Source organism: Sphaerodactylus townsendi, linkage group LG08 (assembly GCF_021028975.2).
Source record: "Sphaerodactylus townsendi isolate TG3544 linkage group LG08, MPM_Stown_v2.3, whole genome shotgun sequence".
NCBI lineage: Eukaryota > Metazoa > Chordata > Lepidosauria > Squamata > Sphaerodactylidae > Sphaerodactylus > Sphaerodactylus townsendi.
Genome location: NC_059432.1, coordinates 64,777,820 through 64,792,225, shown reverse-complemented (window position 1 = coordinate 64,792,225; position 14,406 = coordinate 64,777,820). Strand labels below are relative to the sequence as shown.

At 47.8% G+C, this 14,406-nt stretch overlaps 1 protein-coding gene across 1 annotated transcript in view; it reads left to right on the top strand.

Moving 5' to 3' along the window:
• The first annotated feature begins 1,967 nt into the window (after positions 1-1,967).
• The window catches only part of SLIT1 (slit guidance ligand 1), a 139,549-nt gene continuing 127,110 nt past the window's right edge, over positions 1,968-14,406 (top strand). The window contains exon 1 of the mRNA XM_048505212.1: positions 1,968-2,463. Within this exon, the coding sequence (XP_048361169.1) occupies positions 2,267-2,463 (197 nt within the window). The 5' untranslated portion in view covers positions 1,968-2,266. The remainder of the gene's footprint in view (positions 2,464-14,406) is intronic.

Sequence of the window (14,406 nt, the reverse complement as noted above, 5' to 3'; positions counted from 1 at the left end):
TTTGCTGCAAGAAACAGGATTTATTGGATATAATACAACCCTTCTGAATGGAAGGGGCTCTTACTGTCACATTTTGGAGTGAGAAAAAAAGTGCTACTCTGTTTCATGCCAAGAACTAGCAACCCCCCCACCAGCGGCGTAGCTCCAAGGAGACAGGGGTGCGCAAGACATACCGGGCGTGCATGGTGGGGGCATTCCGGGGTGGGACATGGGCGGGACGGGGGTGTGGCGGGGGCATTCAGGGGTGGGACAGGGGTGGAGGACACTTTACCCCCTTGCCACGCCTCTCTCTCTCTCTCTCTCTCTCTCTCTCTCTCTCACACACACACACGCATACACCTGGAATGTATGTGAACCAAGAATGGAACCAGGGTCAAAACAATCCTATGAGTTATAAAAGATCAAGTCCTGAATTCCACCTGCACAAAGGACCTAAATATCAACTTTGCCTTGGGAAGGGGCTGTTTTACAGGACAGCTAAGTTCAGCAGGCTCAATTAAAGTTACTGGTATTTATGTTTAAAACCCTGTATGGCCTGGGACCACATATCTAAACGAATGCCTTCTCCCAAATGAACCTACTAACCATCTGCTCCAGTCATCTTTAGAAATCCTGTTTTATTTGCCCTACAACCTAAGGCTAGATGGGTGGCAAGCCAAGAAAGGACTTGGGCACCAAAATTTGGGAATGCTGTCCTGAGAGAGATGTGTCTGTCTTCCTCTCTTGGTATCTTCTGCCATTGGGTGAAAACATTTGTGATTGGCAAAATCACAATTATTGGCCCACCTTGCTCGTTCTGGTATTGTTTGTTTGTGTTGGTATTGACTTATTTTACAATTGTAAATGCTGTTTTAATTGTTGAAATGTTTTAATGTTTGCCACCTTGAGGACCCTAATTAGATGGAAAGCTGGCATAAAGGTGTTGTAAATATATAAACAATCCATGAACTCCTTGTAGGGGGAAAACAATGGTGCCCAAATAATCCATGTGTTGGCTGTTGCGGTTACATTAATGCATACCTGCACCTCAAATGACAGCAGGAGTAAAGATTACAATTAATGACTTGTCATTGGGTTTACAAAGCGCAAGCATGCGATTTCTCCACATGGCGCTCACCCTCACAGGTGACTCCCACATTCCCAAAGCTGTCTTTAATTGTCCCAGGTGTGCATCAGATCACATATCCCAGCAGAAGTTTGCAGGATGGTTTCCCCTAAGCAGCCACCACATTTACTTTATGCAGCAGATGCAATTCCAAGTATCGTCAGGTTGCATCCCTTTGTTTCTCAGCTGCCTGTTACTGGACACCAACAGAATCCTTAGATTCTGTTGTTTCCCAAGGGAGGAGGGCACCCTAGTGTACTCATTTATCTCCCATGAGTCCTTGTTTGACACACTGTTGCAATCACTGAAGCAAAACTGAAATTAAAGAAGGCTCTTCTGATTCAAGGCTGAGGAGGCGATACCTTGGGTAAAAGCAAACATAGGATAAAAGAATAAAATGCTAAATAGAAACCAACAGTATCCAAAGTACATTTGTTCAAGGCTTCAGTGTGCAGAGAGATTTGGCCAATGGTTTATTGCCAATGTTTGATGAGAGGCAGTGTGTGTGAGTAGTATCAGCCCTCTTTTTTTACCTCCTTGCAGGGAAGGAGGTATCCACTGTGGCCCAGGGACTACTGCGATAGCCGCTCAGTGCTTCTTTGCAGGCTCGTGTGGTTCATTGTGTCTGCGTGTGCGCTCCACACTCTATCCCTGGGTCTCTGCAAACGCGTTTGCCTGTTTGGAAGCGTGTTCGATCCGCTCCCCACCCCCGGCCCGGTGCTCCTGACGTGCAGACAGTTCACGCCTTTCCTGTCCGGTTGGCATCCCCCCGATGATCCGAGAGTGGGGTGGGGGGATCCGTGTGCCCGGGGCGGGCGAAGGGGGGCTGGGGGCGGAGCCAGCGCGGCTGCCGCTGCCTGGGGTTGATGGACGAGTGCGCCCGATGCTGGAGAGCGAGCGAGGGAAGGCAGGAGGTGTCGGTGCGGTGCCGCCGCCACCGTTGCTGCCCGCAGTTTCAGGGGAAGGCGCGAGAGGAGCCGCGGTCCTCGGCCCGCCGCGGGGCGTCTGCGTCAGGGGGGAGCCCTTCGTCGGCCGGAGGCGGCCCAGCGGGCGCGCGGCGCTGCGACCACCACCCTCATCATGTGCGGCGGCGGGGCAGCCCCTCGCTAGGCAGTCCCGCGGCTCCGGGCGGCGAGCGGCAGCAGCAGCAGCAGCAGCAGCATGGCTCCGAAGAAGCGAGCGGCGCCGGGCGGCGGGTGGCTGCGGGCGGGCGCCTGCCTGCTGGCCTGGGCGGCCTTTTGCCGCGTCCGGGCCGGCGCCTGTCCCGCGCCTTGCGCTTGCAGCGGCACCACGGTGGACTGTCACGGGCTGGGGCTCCGCAGCGTCCCCAAGAACCTCCCGAGGAGCGCTGAGAGGCTGTGAGTGCCGCCGGGCGGCCGGGAGGGTGGCAAAGGGGCTGGCCGCCGCTCTGGCGCGCCCGGAGGGGCGAGGAGGGACCGGGGAGGCGCCGGCAGGGTGCCGGGGCGCAGAGCAACTCTGCGGCGGCTGGGGGCGCTTGGGGGGCGCCCCCTCGGGAGCTCCGCCAGCGTGGGCCGCCACACCCCCTACCCTGCCCTAACAATGGAGCCCGGCAGCAGCGCCAACCCCTTAGGATGCCGCTCCGGGACGCGCTCCGACTGGATGGGACTTGCGAAACAATTAGTCCTCTGGGGGGAGCCGGGCGAGAGTTGACCGGGCGGAGGCAGCAGCCGGCGGAGAGCCCTGCGGGGACAATCCCAGGCTCGATTGCCTTTGTTAGGGAGCTGCCGCGCGCGCCCGTGCGGATGTCCCCCTCCCTCCCCAATGGGTGTGTGTGTGTGTGCACGGATCGCGTCTCCCTTCCCTCACCTTCCCATCCGCACGTGCCCTGCAGCCGAGTGGTCCGCGGGGCTGACTTGGAAGAGGAGAGGAGACCGTAGGTGGGCGCGATCCGACGCTGGCACTTTCCCCGCGCGCGGGTCGTGAGATTTCCCCGGACAGGGTTTAACTTTGCTGCACACCTCCCTGCTGGGCTCGGTTCCAAAAACTGGGAACACGTTGGATGTGCGCGTGCTTGCGCGCTCACGCGGGCCTGAATCTGCCCGGGGTCGGCCGGGGGACTACGGATTCCCCCGTCTCTCTCTCTCTCTCTCTCTCTCTCTCTCTCTCTCTCTCTCTCTCTCTCTCTCCTGTCCTCTGCGGGTTCTCCCTAATCTGGGGCGATCTAATAAAACTGCCTATCAGGTGGAGCTCCGCAGAAGCCTGACACCCCCCCCCCCCCACTTTTTGCAGGCGGGAGTTGTGCGGACTAATGAAAGCCGAGGGACCGCTCTGTCGGTCTTACTGGAGCTGGTTCGGTGGTACCTCCCCCTCCCTCCCCGCACCTCATCCATAAAGTCCTTTCCGGGGGGGTGAAGAATGACAGACTCCTTTGAAATCGCTGCCGCGCTGGTAAAAGTGTATTTGAATTGGACTGAACATCCCTTTGGTGGAAGTCTGTGGAAGCAGAAAAGGGACCTGTTTGTGTTTCGTGGCTCACCCCAAAGGGTGGTGCCGTGCAGAGAGATTTGGTCCACTGCAGCCTGAAGCACGGCTGCTGCTCCTCCGAGTGGACCTTGAACCGCCTCTGGCAGCTGCCCCAGCCTTGTCCTTCACCCTCCTCTTTCCCTGTCTTTCCCACTTCACCAGCTTAATGAGGGATGAGATCCATTTTGGGGAGATAGCTAATTTCTGGGCCCTGCCTTTCCACCCAAGCAATGATGATAACCAGGAGCTATAGCAAAAGGTGAGGGAAGTGAAGTTGAAGTTGTGGGAGCTCAGGCAAGTGGAGTGTGGCAGCACAGGCACCGAGGATGCAGGTGAGGTTCTGAATGATCTGGAGTAGAGGCTTCAGAAAAAGGGAGGAATGAGATGGTGGCACTGGAAGAAGGGCCGATCATTCATGCCTCTCTTCTCACAACACAGAATGCCTCTGATTCCTTTGCAGACTGATGGTGGCCATTGCTTTGGTGTGTGTGTGTGCAGCGGGGAGAGATAAAGCTGGAGGGGATGCTAAATAATTCATCAGAATGCAGCACTGGAGCATGCTGTGTAGGGTGGGGAGGCAGTCAGACAAGGGGGCTGAGTGGTTGGATTTATTGCAGCTTAGAAAAGTCTTCTCCTCCCACCCCTTTGAAGACCCCTGTCTCTTCTATTTTCTTTCCTTTTGACTTTGAAGAGGAAAACGGCTTGAAACTATATGCCAGCAATACATGCTCAGAGTTTTCAGCGGAGAGTTTGATGGGCTTTGCTAACCCCTTGATCCTGCCCTTCAACCCTCCTGTTCTGTTGCCTGGGCTCTCCACTGAAATCCCTCTGGATTTATGGCCCCACTTCTTCCCCTCCCCAGCCTGTCTCCTGTTCTTCTTTGAAGAATGTCTCTCTTATGGTCAGGCAGGCAGGGGCAGCACTTCATGTGCTGGAGATGCTCAGTTTATGCTTGACTGCTGGAAAAATAAACCCAGAATGGGGGTGGCATGTGGCATGTAATCCTGCAGAGGAGATCCACATGAGCATAAGGGGCAGCAGAAGCTGGCGGGGACTCCCCTGGGTAGTTAGGAAAGTGTGAAGCCCGAAATTAAACAGCTTTGTACAAATGGCAATGATGCCATTAAGTCGCTCCCTGCAGGCCATTGCAGCATTTTTATCTGATGCTGCTCTTACCAGGGGCTCCTGCGAGGTTCACACTTCACCTTGAACAATGCTGAGGGGGGGATTGCCGACCAAGACTGGCTGCTTTCCTGCACTGGCTAGCAAACTTATCTTCTTCTTCTTCTGATGATGATCCCTGCTCTGATCTGTGCTCACTGGGGCCAGATGTGGGGGTGTGATTGTGCCCTAAGTGAGAGGTGACAGCAACAGTCCACCCTCCTTTCAGTTTTAAACAATGGCCGTAGCCGTATTCTGGCATCGAGGAGTCCTGGTCCTTTGTGATCATGAGGATCTTGGTGCAGGATAATCCACCCCCTCCTATTATGATGCCTAGTACTAACTAATTAATGCCCTCAGATCCAGCCTAATTAGGTCAGGGGCCTGTGGATGCCCCTACGCACAACAAAGCAGGGGTGGTGAACTTAGTTAGCAGCACTGCAGGACACCTCTTCTAATGACACTTCCTTCTCTGGAACCTTAATTACCCCCACAGAAGTAATTTTTGTGCCATAGCCACAGGAAGCTGCTTTGTGAGTGCAGAGGAGGGAGTCTGCTGCGCTCTCTGAACGAGTGTGTTACCCCCAAACACTCAGATGTGCTCTGATCAGTCCCTGAAAAGCCAAAATTCCAGAATTTATTACCATGCTGCATTGACAGTGAAGTCTGGTTGGCTTGTCACTCATGGTTGGAGTATCTCTGCTTGTGGTGGTTCTGTTCCTTCAGCTCGGACAGGAAGACGGGAACAGTTTCAGGACTGTCTTGGTAGTTTCTAGAGTTTGTTGAATAACACTGTCACAATGTTCATCTGCTTTTGTATCATGATTTTTGCAGAGGCTGGCAGCAGATGTTCTGGTAAATTGCCTTCCTTGGAAGAACTGGCGGAAGAAAATACTATTATGAAAGTTTGGTGTGCATTTTGAAACAAGCAAAGCTAGCCAGCTAGTCAGTCATTCAGGGCTTCTGTGGGTTCCTGGTCTCGTTTTGATATTTGTAGATGTTTGTCAGCCCAGTCGATCTCATGCAGTGAAACATGTTGGAGAGATGGACAGTGTAGTTTACACCCTGCTAAGTCTAAAGAAGTCAATGCTCTTAGAAGGGTGTAATCGAACTCTGTTTTAATTGTTTAACATTTTGCTGCGAGCATTCAGATCTCACAGGCTTCAAAGCATAGAGGTTGAAAACACAAATCAATACACTGAACTGAAGTGCAGAGTTTTGTCTCATAGTGCTGGACAAAAGCAATTATATGAAAGGTAGGTAAATAAAAACTTAACAGCCATTTTATTAGGCTCACCTTGAGACCAATAATGAAATAGGGGCAGGGCAGAAGTGTTTTAAATGAATCCATAAACAAATAAAATGCAACACACTTTTTCCTTACAAAAATTAAATCCTAGCCTCTGTGAGTATGCATTCAGAAGGAGAGACATAAAGAGTGGACTTGGGGATCACAGATGCAGCTGGCAGCAATTCCCATGATCACAGCAGTGCACTTTTCAGCTGCTGCAGTCACAGGAATTGATTCTCGTTCGGAGCAGTCATCTTCAGTTCACATTATAATGTTCATACAAATTCATACTTGCAGAAGGATGGTACTTTTGGAATGGATGTGTGTGAATCTACCCTATTTTGATAGAATGAAGAGATGCTCCTAGCAGCTCCCAACCCAGTCTTTGATTTTGCCTTTGTGTAGTGGGAATACAGTTCTCACTTGATGATGGTGGGCTGAAAGGTTTAAGAAAGGAATGGGGGGCCATAGTAAGAGATGGCCTCAAGTCAACATTGTTAAGATAACTGCGTTGTTGCGTTCTTGTTGAGTAGTTATACATGCTGCACAATTTGCAAATACTCCCCAGTTGTGGATATTTATGGGATAATACTTCACACACACAAACACCCATTTGCTACGTTTTCATCATTTCTGGCTCAGTGTAGCTACATTGCTCCAGTTTTCTGAACAATAGCTGCTGCTGTTATCCTGCGCTTGTATGTGAGGCTGATGTCCAATAGAGGTGGCAAATTTAAGAATTTCGTATCATGATCCCTTTTCCAACATAAATGTTTTAAAAATATTTTTGGGGTAGGGAGAATTTTCACAGCTACTCATCATGTACACTTCAAAGCATTCCTGCTTTCTTCTTTTTGCTTCTCATGTGCCCCATGAACAGGTGCTGTGACTGCTATATTACTGTTTGTAGTATATTTATGCCAGAGCTGGTGTCTGTGGGATACTTCTATTCCAACATTTGGTGAAACATACCTAAAACAGTTTCATTCTGCAGGTGTGATTAGAACACCCCCCACCCCCACCCCGGTTAAAACTGATTTTCCTGTCTTTCTCAAGGTTTATTTTCTTATGCATTTATACATAACATATGTAAGCTCTTCTTTTCTCTCCCATGCCAGAAACCTCCGTTTATTCCTTATACGTTCTATCAATGATGATGTAGAATTGTTGGCCTTTTAAAACTTCCATTGCTCAAGAAAGTCCTAAGATATTTCCCAGTAAGTCAGTCAGCAGTGGGACAGGGTGATTACACTTTGGGTGTTGTGGATTTCCCTCCTTTTTTGGAGAAATGGGAGACTGGTAGCTTACAGATACTATTCAGGTTGTAGGTCTAGAATCTAGATGAAGCTTTTCTACCATCTTTTAAAGTCTTATTCAGGATCTGAGGAGGGCATTCACTCAGCAGTATGCAGATGTCATGAGCCAGCTTCCGGGAGACACGGAACCAGACGCAGAACCTGAAGACACCATAAATCAGGAACTGGCTCTCTGAAAGGCAACACGAGTGGTAGAGACAGCTCCAAGCCCTTTCCTCCCAGTCAAGGCAGTGTCAATAGCAGAGCCAGATGCCTTGCAGCTGGGAGAGCTGTCAGCAGCCTTGGACAAGCTGATTATTGAGCCAGCTGCAAGTAGAAGTCAGAAACAGAGACTTGAGTGGGCATCAAAAAGGAAAAGTACCAGGATAACCTCACGCTATGGCAAGAGGCTTGAATCTGACACCTTTGGGGAGTGAGTCCTTGCAGGAATTCACTCCCTTCCCAGCTGACAACCTATTTATGCTGCATAAGAACATAAGAACTAGCCTGCTGGATCAGACCAGAGTCCATCTAGTCCAGCACTCTGCTACTCGCAGTGGCCCACCAGGAGCTCTGATCAATCCAAGTGCAATGAATGTGCTTCACTGGGAATCTCCATGCACCTGTTTCCCTGCTTGGTGATGCCAATTTTCTAGTGCATGCCGAGCCAAAAATGATTGCCCTGGGTCAAAACCCCCAGGCTCTTGCAAAAGAAGGAGATGGTTGCTAAGTCTATGTTACCGGTCTTTGACTGGAGTCTGCCACATTGCTGCATCACTAAAGTGTTTGCGAGAACTCAAGCCATATGCCCAGGTCTTCCCTTGTGCCATTTGTAATTTGAATATAGTAGTGAGGGGTACGAACTACCCAGGTTGCCCTGGCCACCCTAGCACAGAAGAGTCTCCCAGGTGAGACCACTCTGCAGGCAAGATTGAGGTAGCCCAGAATGACCTGCATCTCTCTCAGTGTGCTTTTATTCCTTCCTAGGAGATTACTTAACAGGTGCCTCAATGCCCTCACCTTATCAATTGGCAATTGGATGTGCCTTTGATTGAATCTAGCTCAGCCCCCAAGTATACCATCACGGGGGCCGGCCCCTCCATCTTTTCAGCTGCAGATCAGCACAGGCCAACATGCCAGCAGGGCCCACAAATAGAACATCATCCAAATAATGTGTCACATGCTAAAGAACCCATGCACCTTTTATTGACCCACTTCAAGAATGTGCTAAATGATTCAAATGCTGACCACTGGACAAGCCACAGGCACCGCCTTATCTATGTATCGTTGCCCATCAAACTTGAAACCCAACAGTCAAAAATAACCTGGGTGGATGGGCAGCAGGCAAAATGCAGACTGAATGTCACACTTTGCCAGCAGTACTTCCTGTCCACAAGCCCTAACCAGGGGCACCCCATAGTCCAGTGGTGCATATTGCACTGTGTACATCTCAGGAGCTATAACATTGTTTACTCTCCTTTCGGGAATGACAAATTGCTCAGAGAGGGCTCAGCAATTTTAAATTGCCACAGTGTATGACAACCCGCTCCCCCATGAAGGGGATTCAAACCCCTTGACTGAAACCATGCAACAGAAAGGAGGCAGCCTCCTTATCGGGTAAGCACTGAGTTGGGGCAGGAGGGCTGGCAGATGGACCAGCATCTTCACTAGTCCCACCCCCACATCTGGTTACTTCTGGGCAGAAGCGGATGTGCCAGTGGTCCCTGACTGCCACCCCATCTGGGGCTGGCACCAGCCGAGGATCATACCACCCTATTTACCATGCATCAGCTGGAGATGGGTGCCCAGGCAGACCTCACAAAGGTGGTTGAACCTACACTTGGCTCTCTGACACCTCCCCCAATTGAATTCCCAGCACACTTGTTTGATTCCCTCTTGTATGGGAACTTATTTTTCCTTCTCTCCTTCTTTCCTTCTCTCCTTCTTGTTACACAAGAGCTAAGTTTTGTCACTTATCAAGTCCCATCTGGCCTTGCCCTTATGAGAGACACTTTTACCATGTCCCCTGTGAGTGAGCACACCAAGAACATGTTTTTCAGATGGTTAGCCAGGTGCCAATCCCTCTTGGGGTATCCCCCAGCTACTAGGGCCAAGTACACCCTGTAGCCCTTCATCCAATTGGCGCACTCACCCCTTTCCCTGCCTTTTCGCCCTGCCTAGAACCAGTTTCCCCTGTCTCTCATCTGGCTTCACTAATGCAAAAACATCCATCTAGTAGCCATCCAGGGCCCGCTCCTTCGATTTCCTCAGCAGTGCTGGCTGGAGGGTCATCCTTGTCTTCAGTATCTGGACTCCACTTCATCCCTGTGCCCAGATGAGCCCCCAGCCTGCATCTCTGTAACCAGTGAGTCAGTCCCAGGATAACCACCCCCAACCCCTAATAATTCCCATTGGCATGCAGTGTATCCTCGTCAGAGGATGACTCACCGGATGAAAAGAGATGTTTGCCACTTCTTGGGAATGAAATTTCTTGCTCCTTTTCCTCTGCTTGCCTGTTGGTTTTCATCTCCTTCTTGGCAGATATGCCTTCTCCTTCTCTGAAGAGCTGGATCCACTCTCTACTTCCATGGGGCAGCTCCTCTTCTTGCACACTAACCCCCCTTGGCCCGTACCTCCTGATGGTGTGGGGACAACACCTGCAGATGCCCTGTTTGCACAGAGAGTTGTATTTCATCTGGGAAATACCCTGTAAGATAAGTCTGTTAGCTGCTGCCACAGGATCGATTGGGCCCAGGACTGTTAGGGCCTGTGCTGCAGCCACCTTTCCTCTTGAACATACTCATTTGAAGTGGAGTCCAGAATTAGCAGTGGCTTGACACCAACCTTGGGGTCAAACTAGCACCATTTTCTAAGCAGACAACTTGAGAACAAGACTTGTCTGCAACTTGTCCTAGAAAGGCTGTTGAATCTTACTTTGTTATCATGACAGTCTGAGAGTTCTGCCTTTCCATCACTCATAGATTAAAAGACTGGATTTCCTAAAAGAACAGCTTTCCCCTGTTTTTTCTCTCTTCTTCTGTTGGGGGTTTCTGCATTGTTCTGTAAGAGTTTGGAATTGAAGTATCGGCCTCCTACCCTTTCTGGGATTTGTTTACATATCTTCACATTAATGTTTTGTAATGGCCAGACATAGTGAGGGATAAATAAACAACAGGCTGCCTGCATTCCTCTTGAGGTTTGTGGGCACGCATGCATACAGTGGAGGATTGCATGTCTTGTTGAAATGGAAGTCCAGCCCCCACTAGAGAGTACACTGTCTTGGCAGAAGGCAAGCTTCCCTTGTGCTCCCTTGTGGAAGTAGCAGAGTAGACTTGTGGTGGATCACGCTGGCAGTCATGTTAGATTTCTCTTCCTTTAGATCTTTCCTGGGTTGTGGGGAATTTGCAATTCTATTCTGATTTCTCCCCTCAGCTACTTCCCAGGCAGATGCTGTCTATGTATTGCCATGGCAACGCTGTGTTCGTCTCTCCATGGAATTGTGTGCTGGAAAAATATTAGTTTAAAAACTCTGCAGTGTTTGTATTGAGGGAAGCTGAGCCTGTTAGTGGGGATGGATCATCCCAGGGATGGAAGCAGCCCCACTAAAGGGCAATAAAGTTGCAGGATTTGCCTCCTGAGGACACTTCCCAACATCAGTGCCAGTTGTTTCCTTATCAATATAGATTACTCCATGGTTTATGGTACACTTTTCAGCGTACCTTTATATTTGCTTTAAACGTGCAAGTACATAACTGGGAAAAGGCTATTTGTTGTTCTTTTTCATATTATTTTAGCCTTCTGTCAAGGTATACAGAATAGCATTTAATCACAACCTTTTCTGTATACGCCGCATACTACTGATTTTCTGGAAGGTGATTCCCAAGTACTGGAATCATTTTGAGCACAATTCTTCCACACGTCTGCCCTCCCTCTGCATTTTTACAATTGTAGAGTTAGTTTATTTTGTTTTGTATGTGCCTTAAATAATAAGGATTTTCAAGGGAGGGTGCTGTTGTCATCCGTGGTGTCATCCGTGTTATCATAGCGCCTCCCCTTATTGTTTTAAAAATGGCCCTAAATTTTGACATAGTGATATAGTGATGTAGTGATAGGATTAGCAGGTTTTCTGAATCTCCAGCTTTTTAAAAAAGCAAGTGTGTAGCCCTTTTGTGGAGATATAAGGAAAAAGACACATCTTCACAAGGAAAAGGGCTAGAGACTTACTTAAAAAAAAAAAGCCGAGAATTTAGAGAACCTGGTTAACCACCACTATATAAATACATAAATATTTTAGGGCCTTAAAAATAAAAAAAACTGAAACCGCTTGTCTTCAAGGCAAAGGAGGAGAGAGAGAGAGAGTAGTTTGGCGATGATGACAGGCCAACCATTGAAAGTGGGATGGAGATGGATCAGAGAAGGTGGGACAAAAAACTGACGGAAACATTACAAGGAAAAAGCTGACTCAAAATCACTCCAGAAAAAAATTGAGGTAAAAGTGGTTTCCACAGAACCAGAACAAACCTGGGAATCTTCAGATCCTCTGAAGATGCCAGCCACAGATGCAGGCGAAACGTCAGGAGAGAATGCTGCTAGAACACGGCCATACAGCCCGGAAACCACACAGCACCCAAGTGATTCCGGCCGTGAAAGCCTTCGACAATACATTAAACCTGGGAATAACCAGAAAAATCAAAGCAAAAAACTAAAGGGCAATGAGAAAAATGTGGAGGGAAATTGGGAGAATGACAAAGCAATGTATGGCGCCAGGAACTGATGGGAGGCTTCACGTGGAAAAGCCCCACCTTTCTGAAGCAGTTTGGAATGAAAAACAGGGAACTTGACCAATACTGGATTTCTTAGTCTGATTCTTGTGGGCTGGTGTCTGATCCTGTGGGTTTCCCACATTCACCTACAGTCCTTTAGCTACTGCATCACAGTTTGTCCATTCCCTTTCAAATGTTGCAGTTTACGTATTTAACTATTACACTGATGTGCAACACAGGGGCTATGTGCTTCAGAGATTTGCTCCAGTAATAGCCATATCTCAAACTGCAGTTCTGGCTACAAGAATTGTCCTACCACAAAGTAAAATGTATCTGTAAATGTGAAATATCTTTTCTTTATCAGCTACTCAACAGTCTTTTGGTCAAAATCTAAGAGGAAGAGTTGGATTTGTGACAAGATAATAGAGTATAAGATTCTGGCATGGTTTCTTAGTCATCCAGACTGATTTGCATTCTACAAAACCTTTGAGAATAGCTAGTTGCACATTGGTTACTGTGGACTTTAATCAAAGTTTTAGGTGGCAGATTTGGAACTATATCACAACCTCTGTATTTCTGTTTGTTTTCAACCAATGAATGATGGCTAGTTAGTCAGAACATAAATATTTTGTGTGGGGTGAGGGGTTGGACTGATTTGGGCATCAGGGTTATAATTGAATGGAGGCAGTGGGGATGGGGATTCATAGAGAGGGAGCTTCCTGTGGTAGTAATCTCTGCATGTGCAATTATTTGCTTGCATGAATGCATAGTGCTGCTATTTCATAATATTTTTGTAACAACACCACATTTTGTTATAGCTATGGACTCTTAAAAATCTTTTCCTTTGTCCAAACTAGCCTCTTGTGTTTTCCAAAAGAATTCATTTGGCCTACTGTTTCTCACTCTCTTCACAAAGCAGATAGTGTGGTCCCCAGCATGGCAGTTTGAGACTGCTGCAGATTAGAATTGCTACAAATTTCTTGCAGCAACAGGAAGAGGCATTTCTCCAAACGATTGTGAGCTTTTTGCATGAATTAGAGCCCAGTTGTTGCTGTCAAAAGCAATGCTAAGTTATGGAACTGGCTGCAGGAATCTCCCCATCACACCCCCTACTTCTGTAACCGTATTTGTAAAACAAAAGTTCCTTTTATTTTACATCAGCTACTTACAGAGTAGATCATTTGAAGCTACTTTATCCTAAGATTCTGGCATGGCAGTTTCACCTTCCAACTTTATTTTTTCTATTTCAAAAATTTGTATTTTGCCTTTCTTCTCAATTAGCACCCTAAAAGACATTAAAAAGACAGTAAAACTAACTTTAAAAATAGTACACATATATTCAATTATCAATTATAAAAAACAAGGAGGGTCAGTAAAAGAATGCCAAATTACACAAAGGGTTTCTGGTAGAAGACAGTGATGGGGGGTGGGGGCAGTGGTGGGATTCAAATAATTTAACAACTGTTTGTTTACAAGCACCATTTTAACAACCGGTTCTGTCTAAGTGGTGCGAACCTGCTGAATCCCACCACTGGGTGGGGGTGGGGGGTTGACGACAAATCTAGCTGAGGAGAATTCCATAATTTTGATTTCATGGTTGTCTCAAATTGCCATCCATCTAGTCTCAGATTTTAAAGATAATCTGAAAATGATCTGAAGGCTGTCCTTCAGGTAAGCTGGTTCCAAGTCTTATAGAGCTTTTAAGGTCTATACCAGCACCTTGAATTAGGCATGGAAGCAAACTGGGAACCATTGTAGATGATACAAGTTTTGAGTGATATGGTCCCTATGACCCACTCAAAACAGGACTGTGGCTGCAGCATTCTGTACCAACTGTAACTTCTGAACAGTCTTCAGGGGCAGTTCCATATCTAGCACATGGCAGTAATCTAATCTAGATGTTACCAGAACACACACTACAATGGCAAGATCTTTTCTGCCCAAGAAATTAGTACCAATAAATGTAAAAATTGAATCTGATTTGTAAAAAGGTCTTAAAATTATGCATGTGTGGAGAAGGAGGATTTTGATCCGGTAGTACTATCCAGGCACCTGGGCCACTCATACATCCATATTCAGTTGTATTGGAAATGGCAGTAGATTTGCAAGTGTTTTCTTTCTTCTTCAACTAAATGTTGTTATTTGAGTGCTAGGAAAGAATGATATCTCTACAATAGAAATGCTGGCATTCAGCCTAGTAGCAAGAGTATTTTCACTTCCAGTGCGATTTGGCTCTTGCTAGCAGCCAGTTCAGTTCAAGATTTCCTGCTGATGTTCCTTTGTGGTTATAATAAAATCACCTGTTAT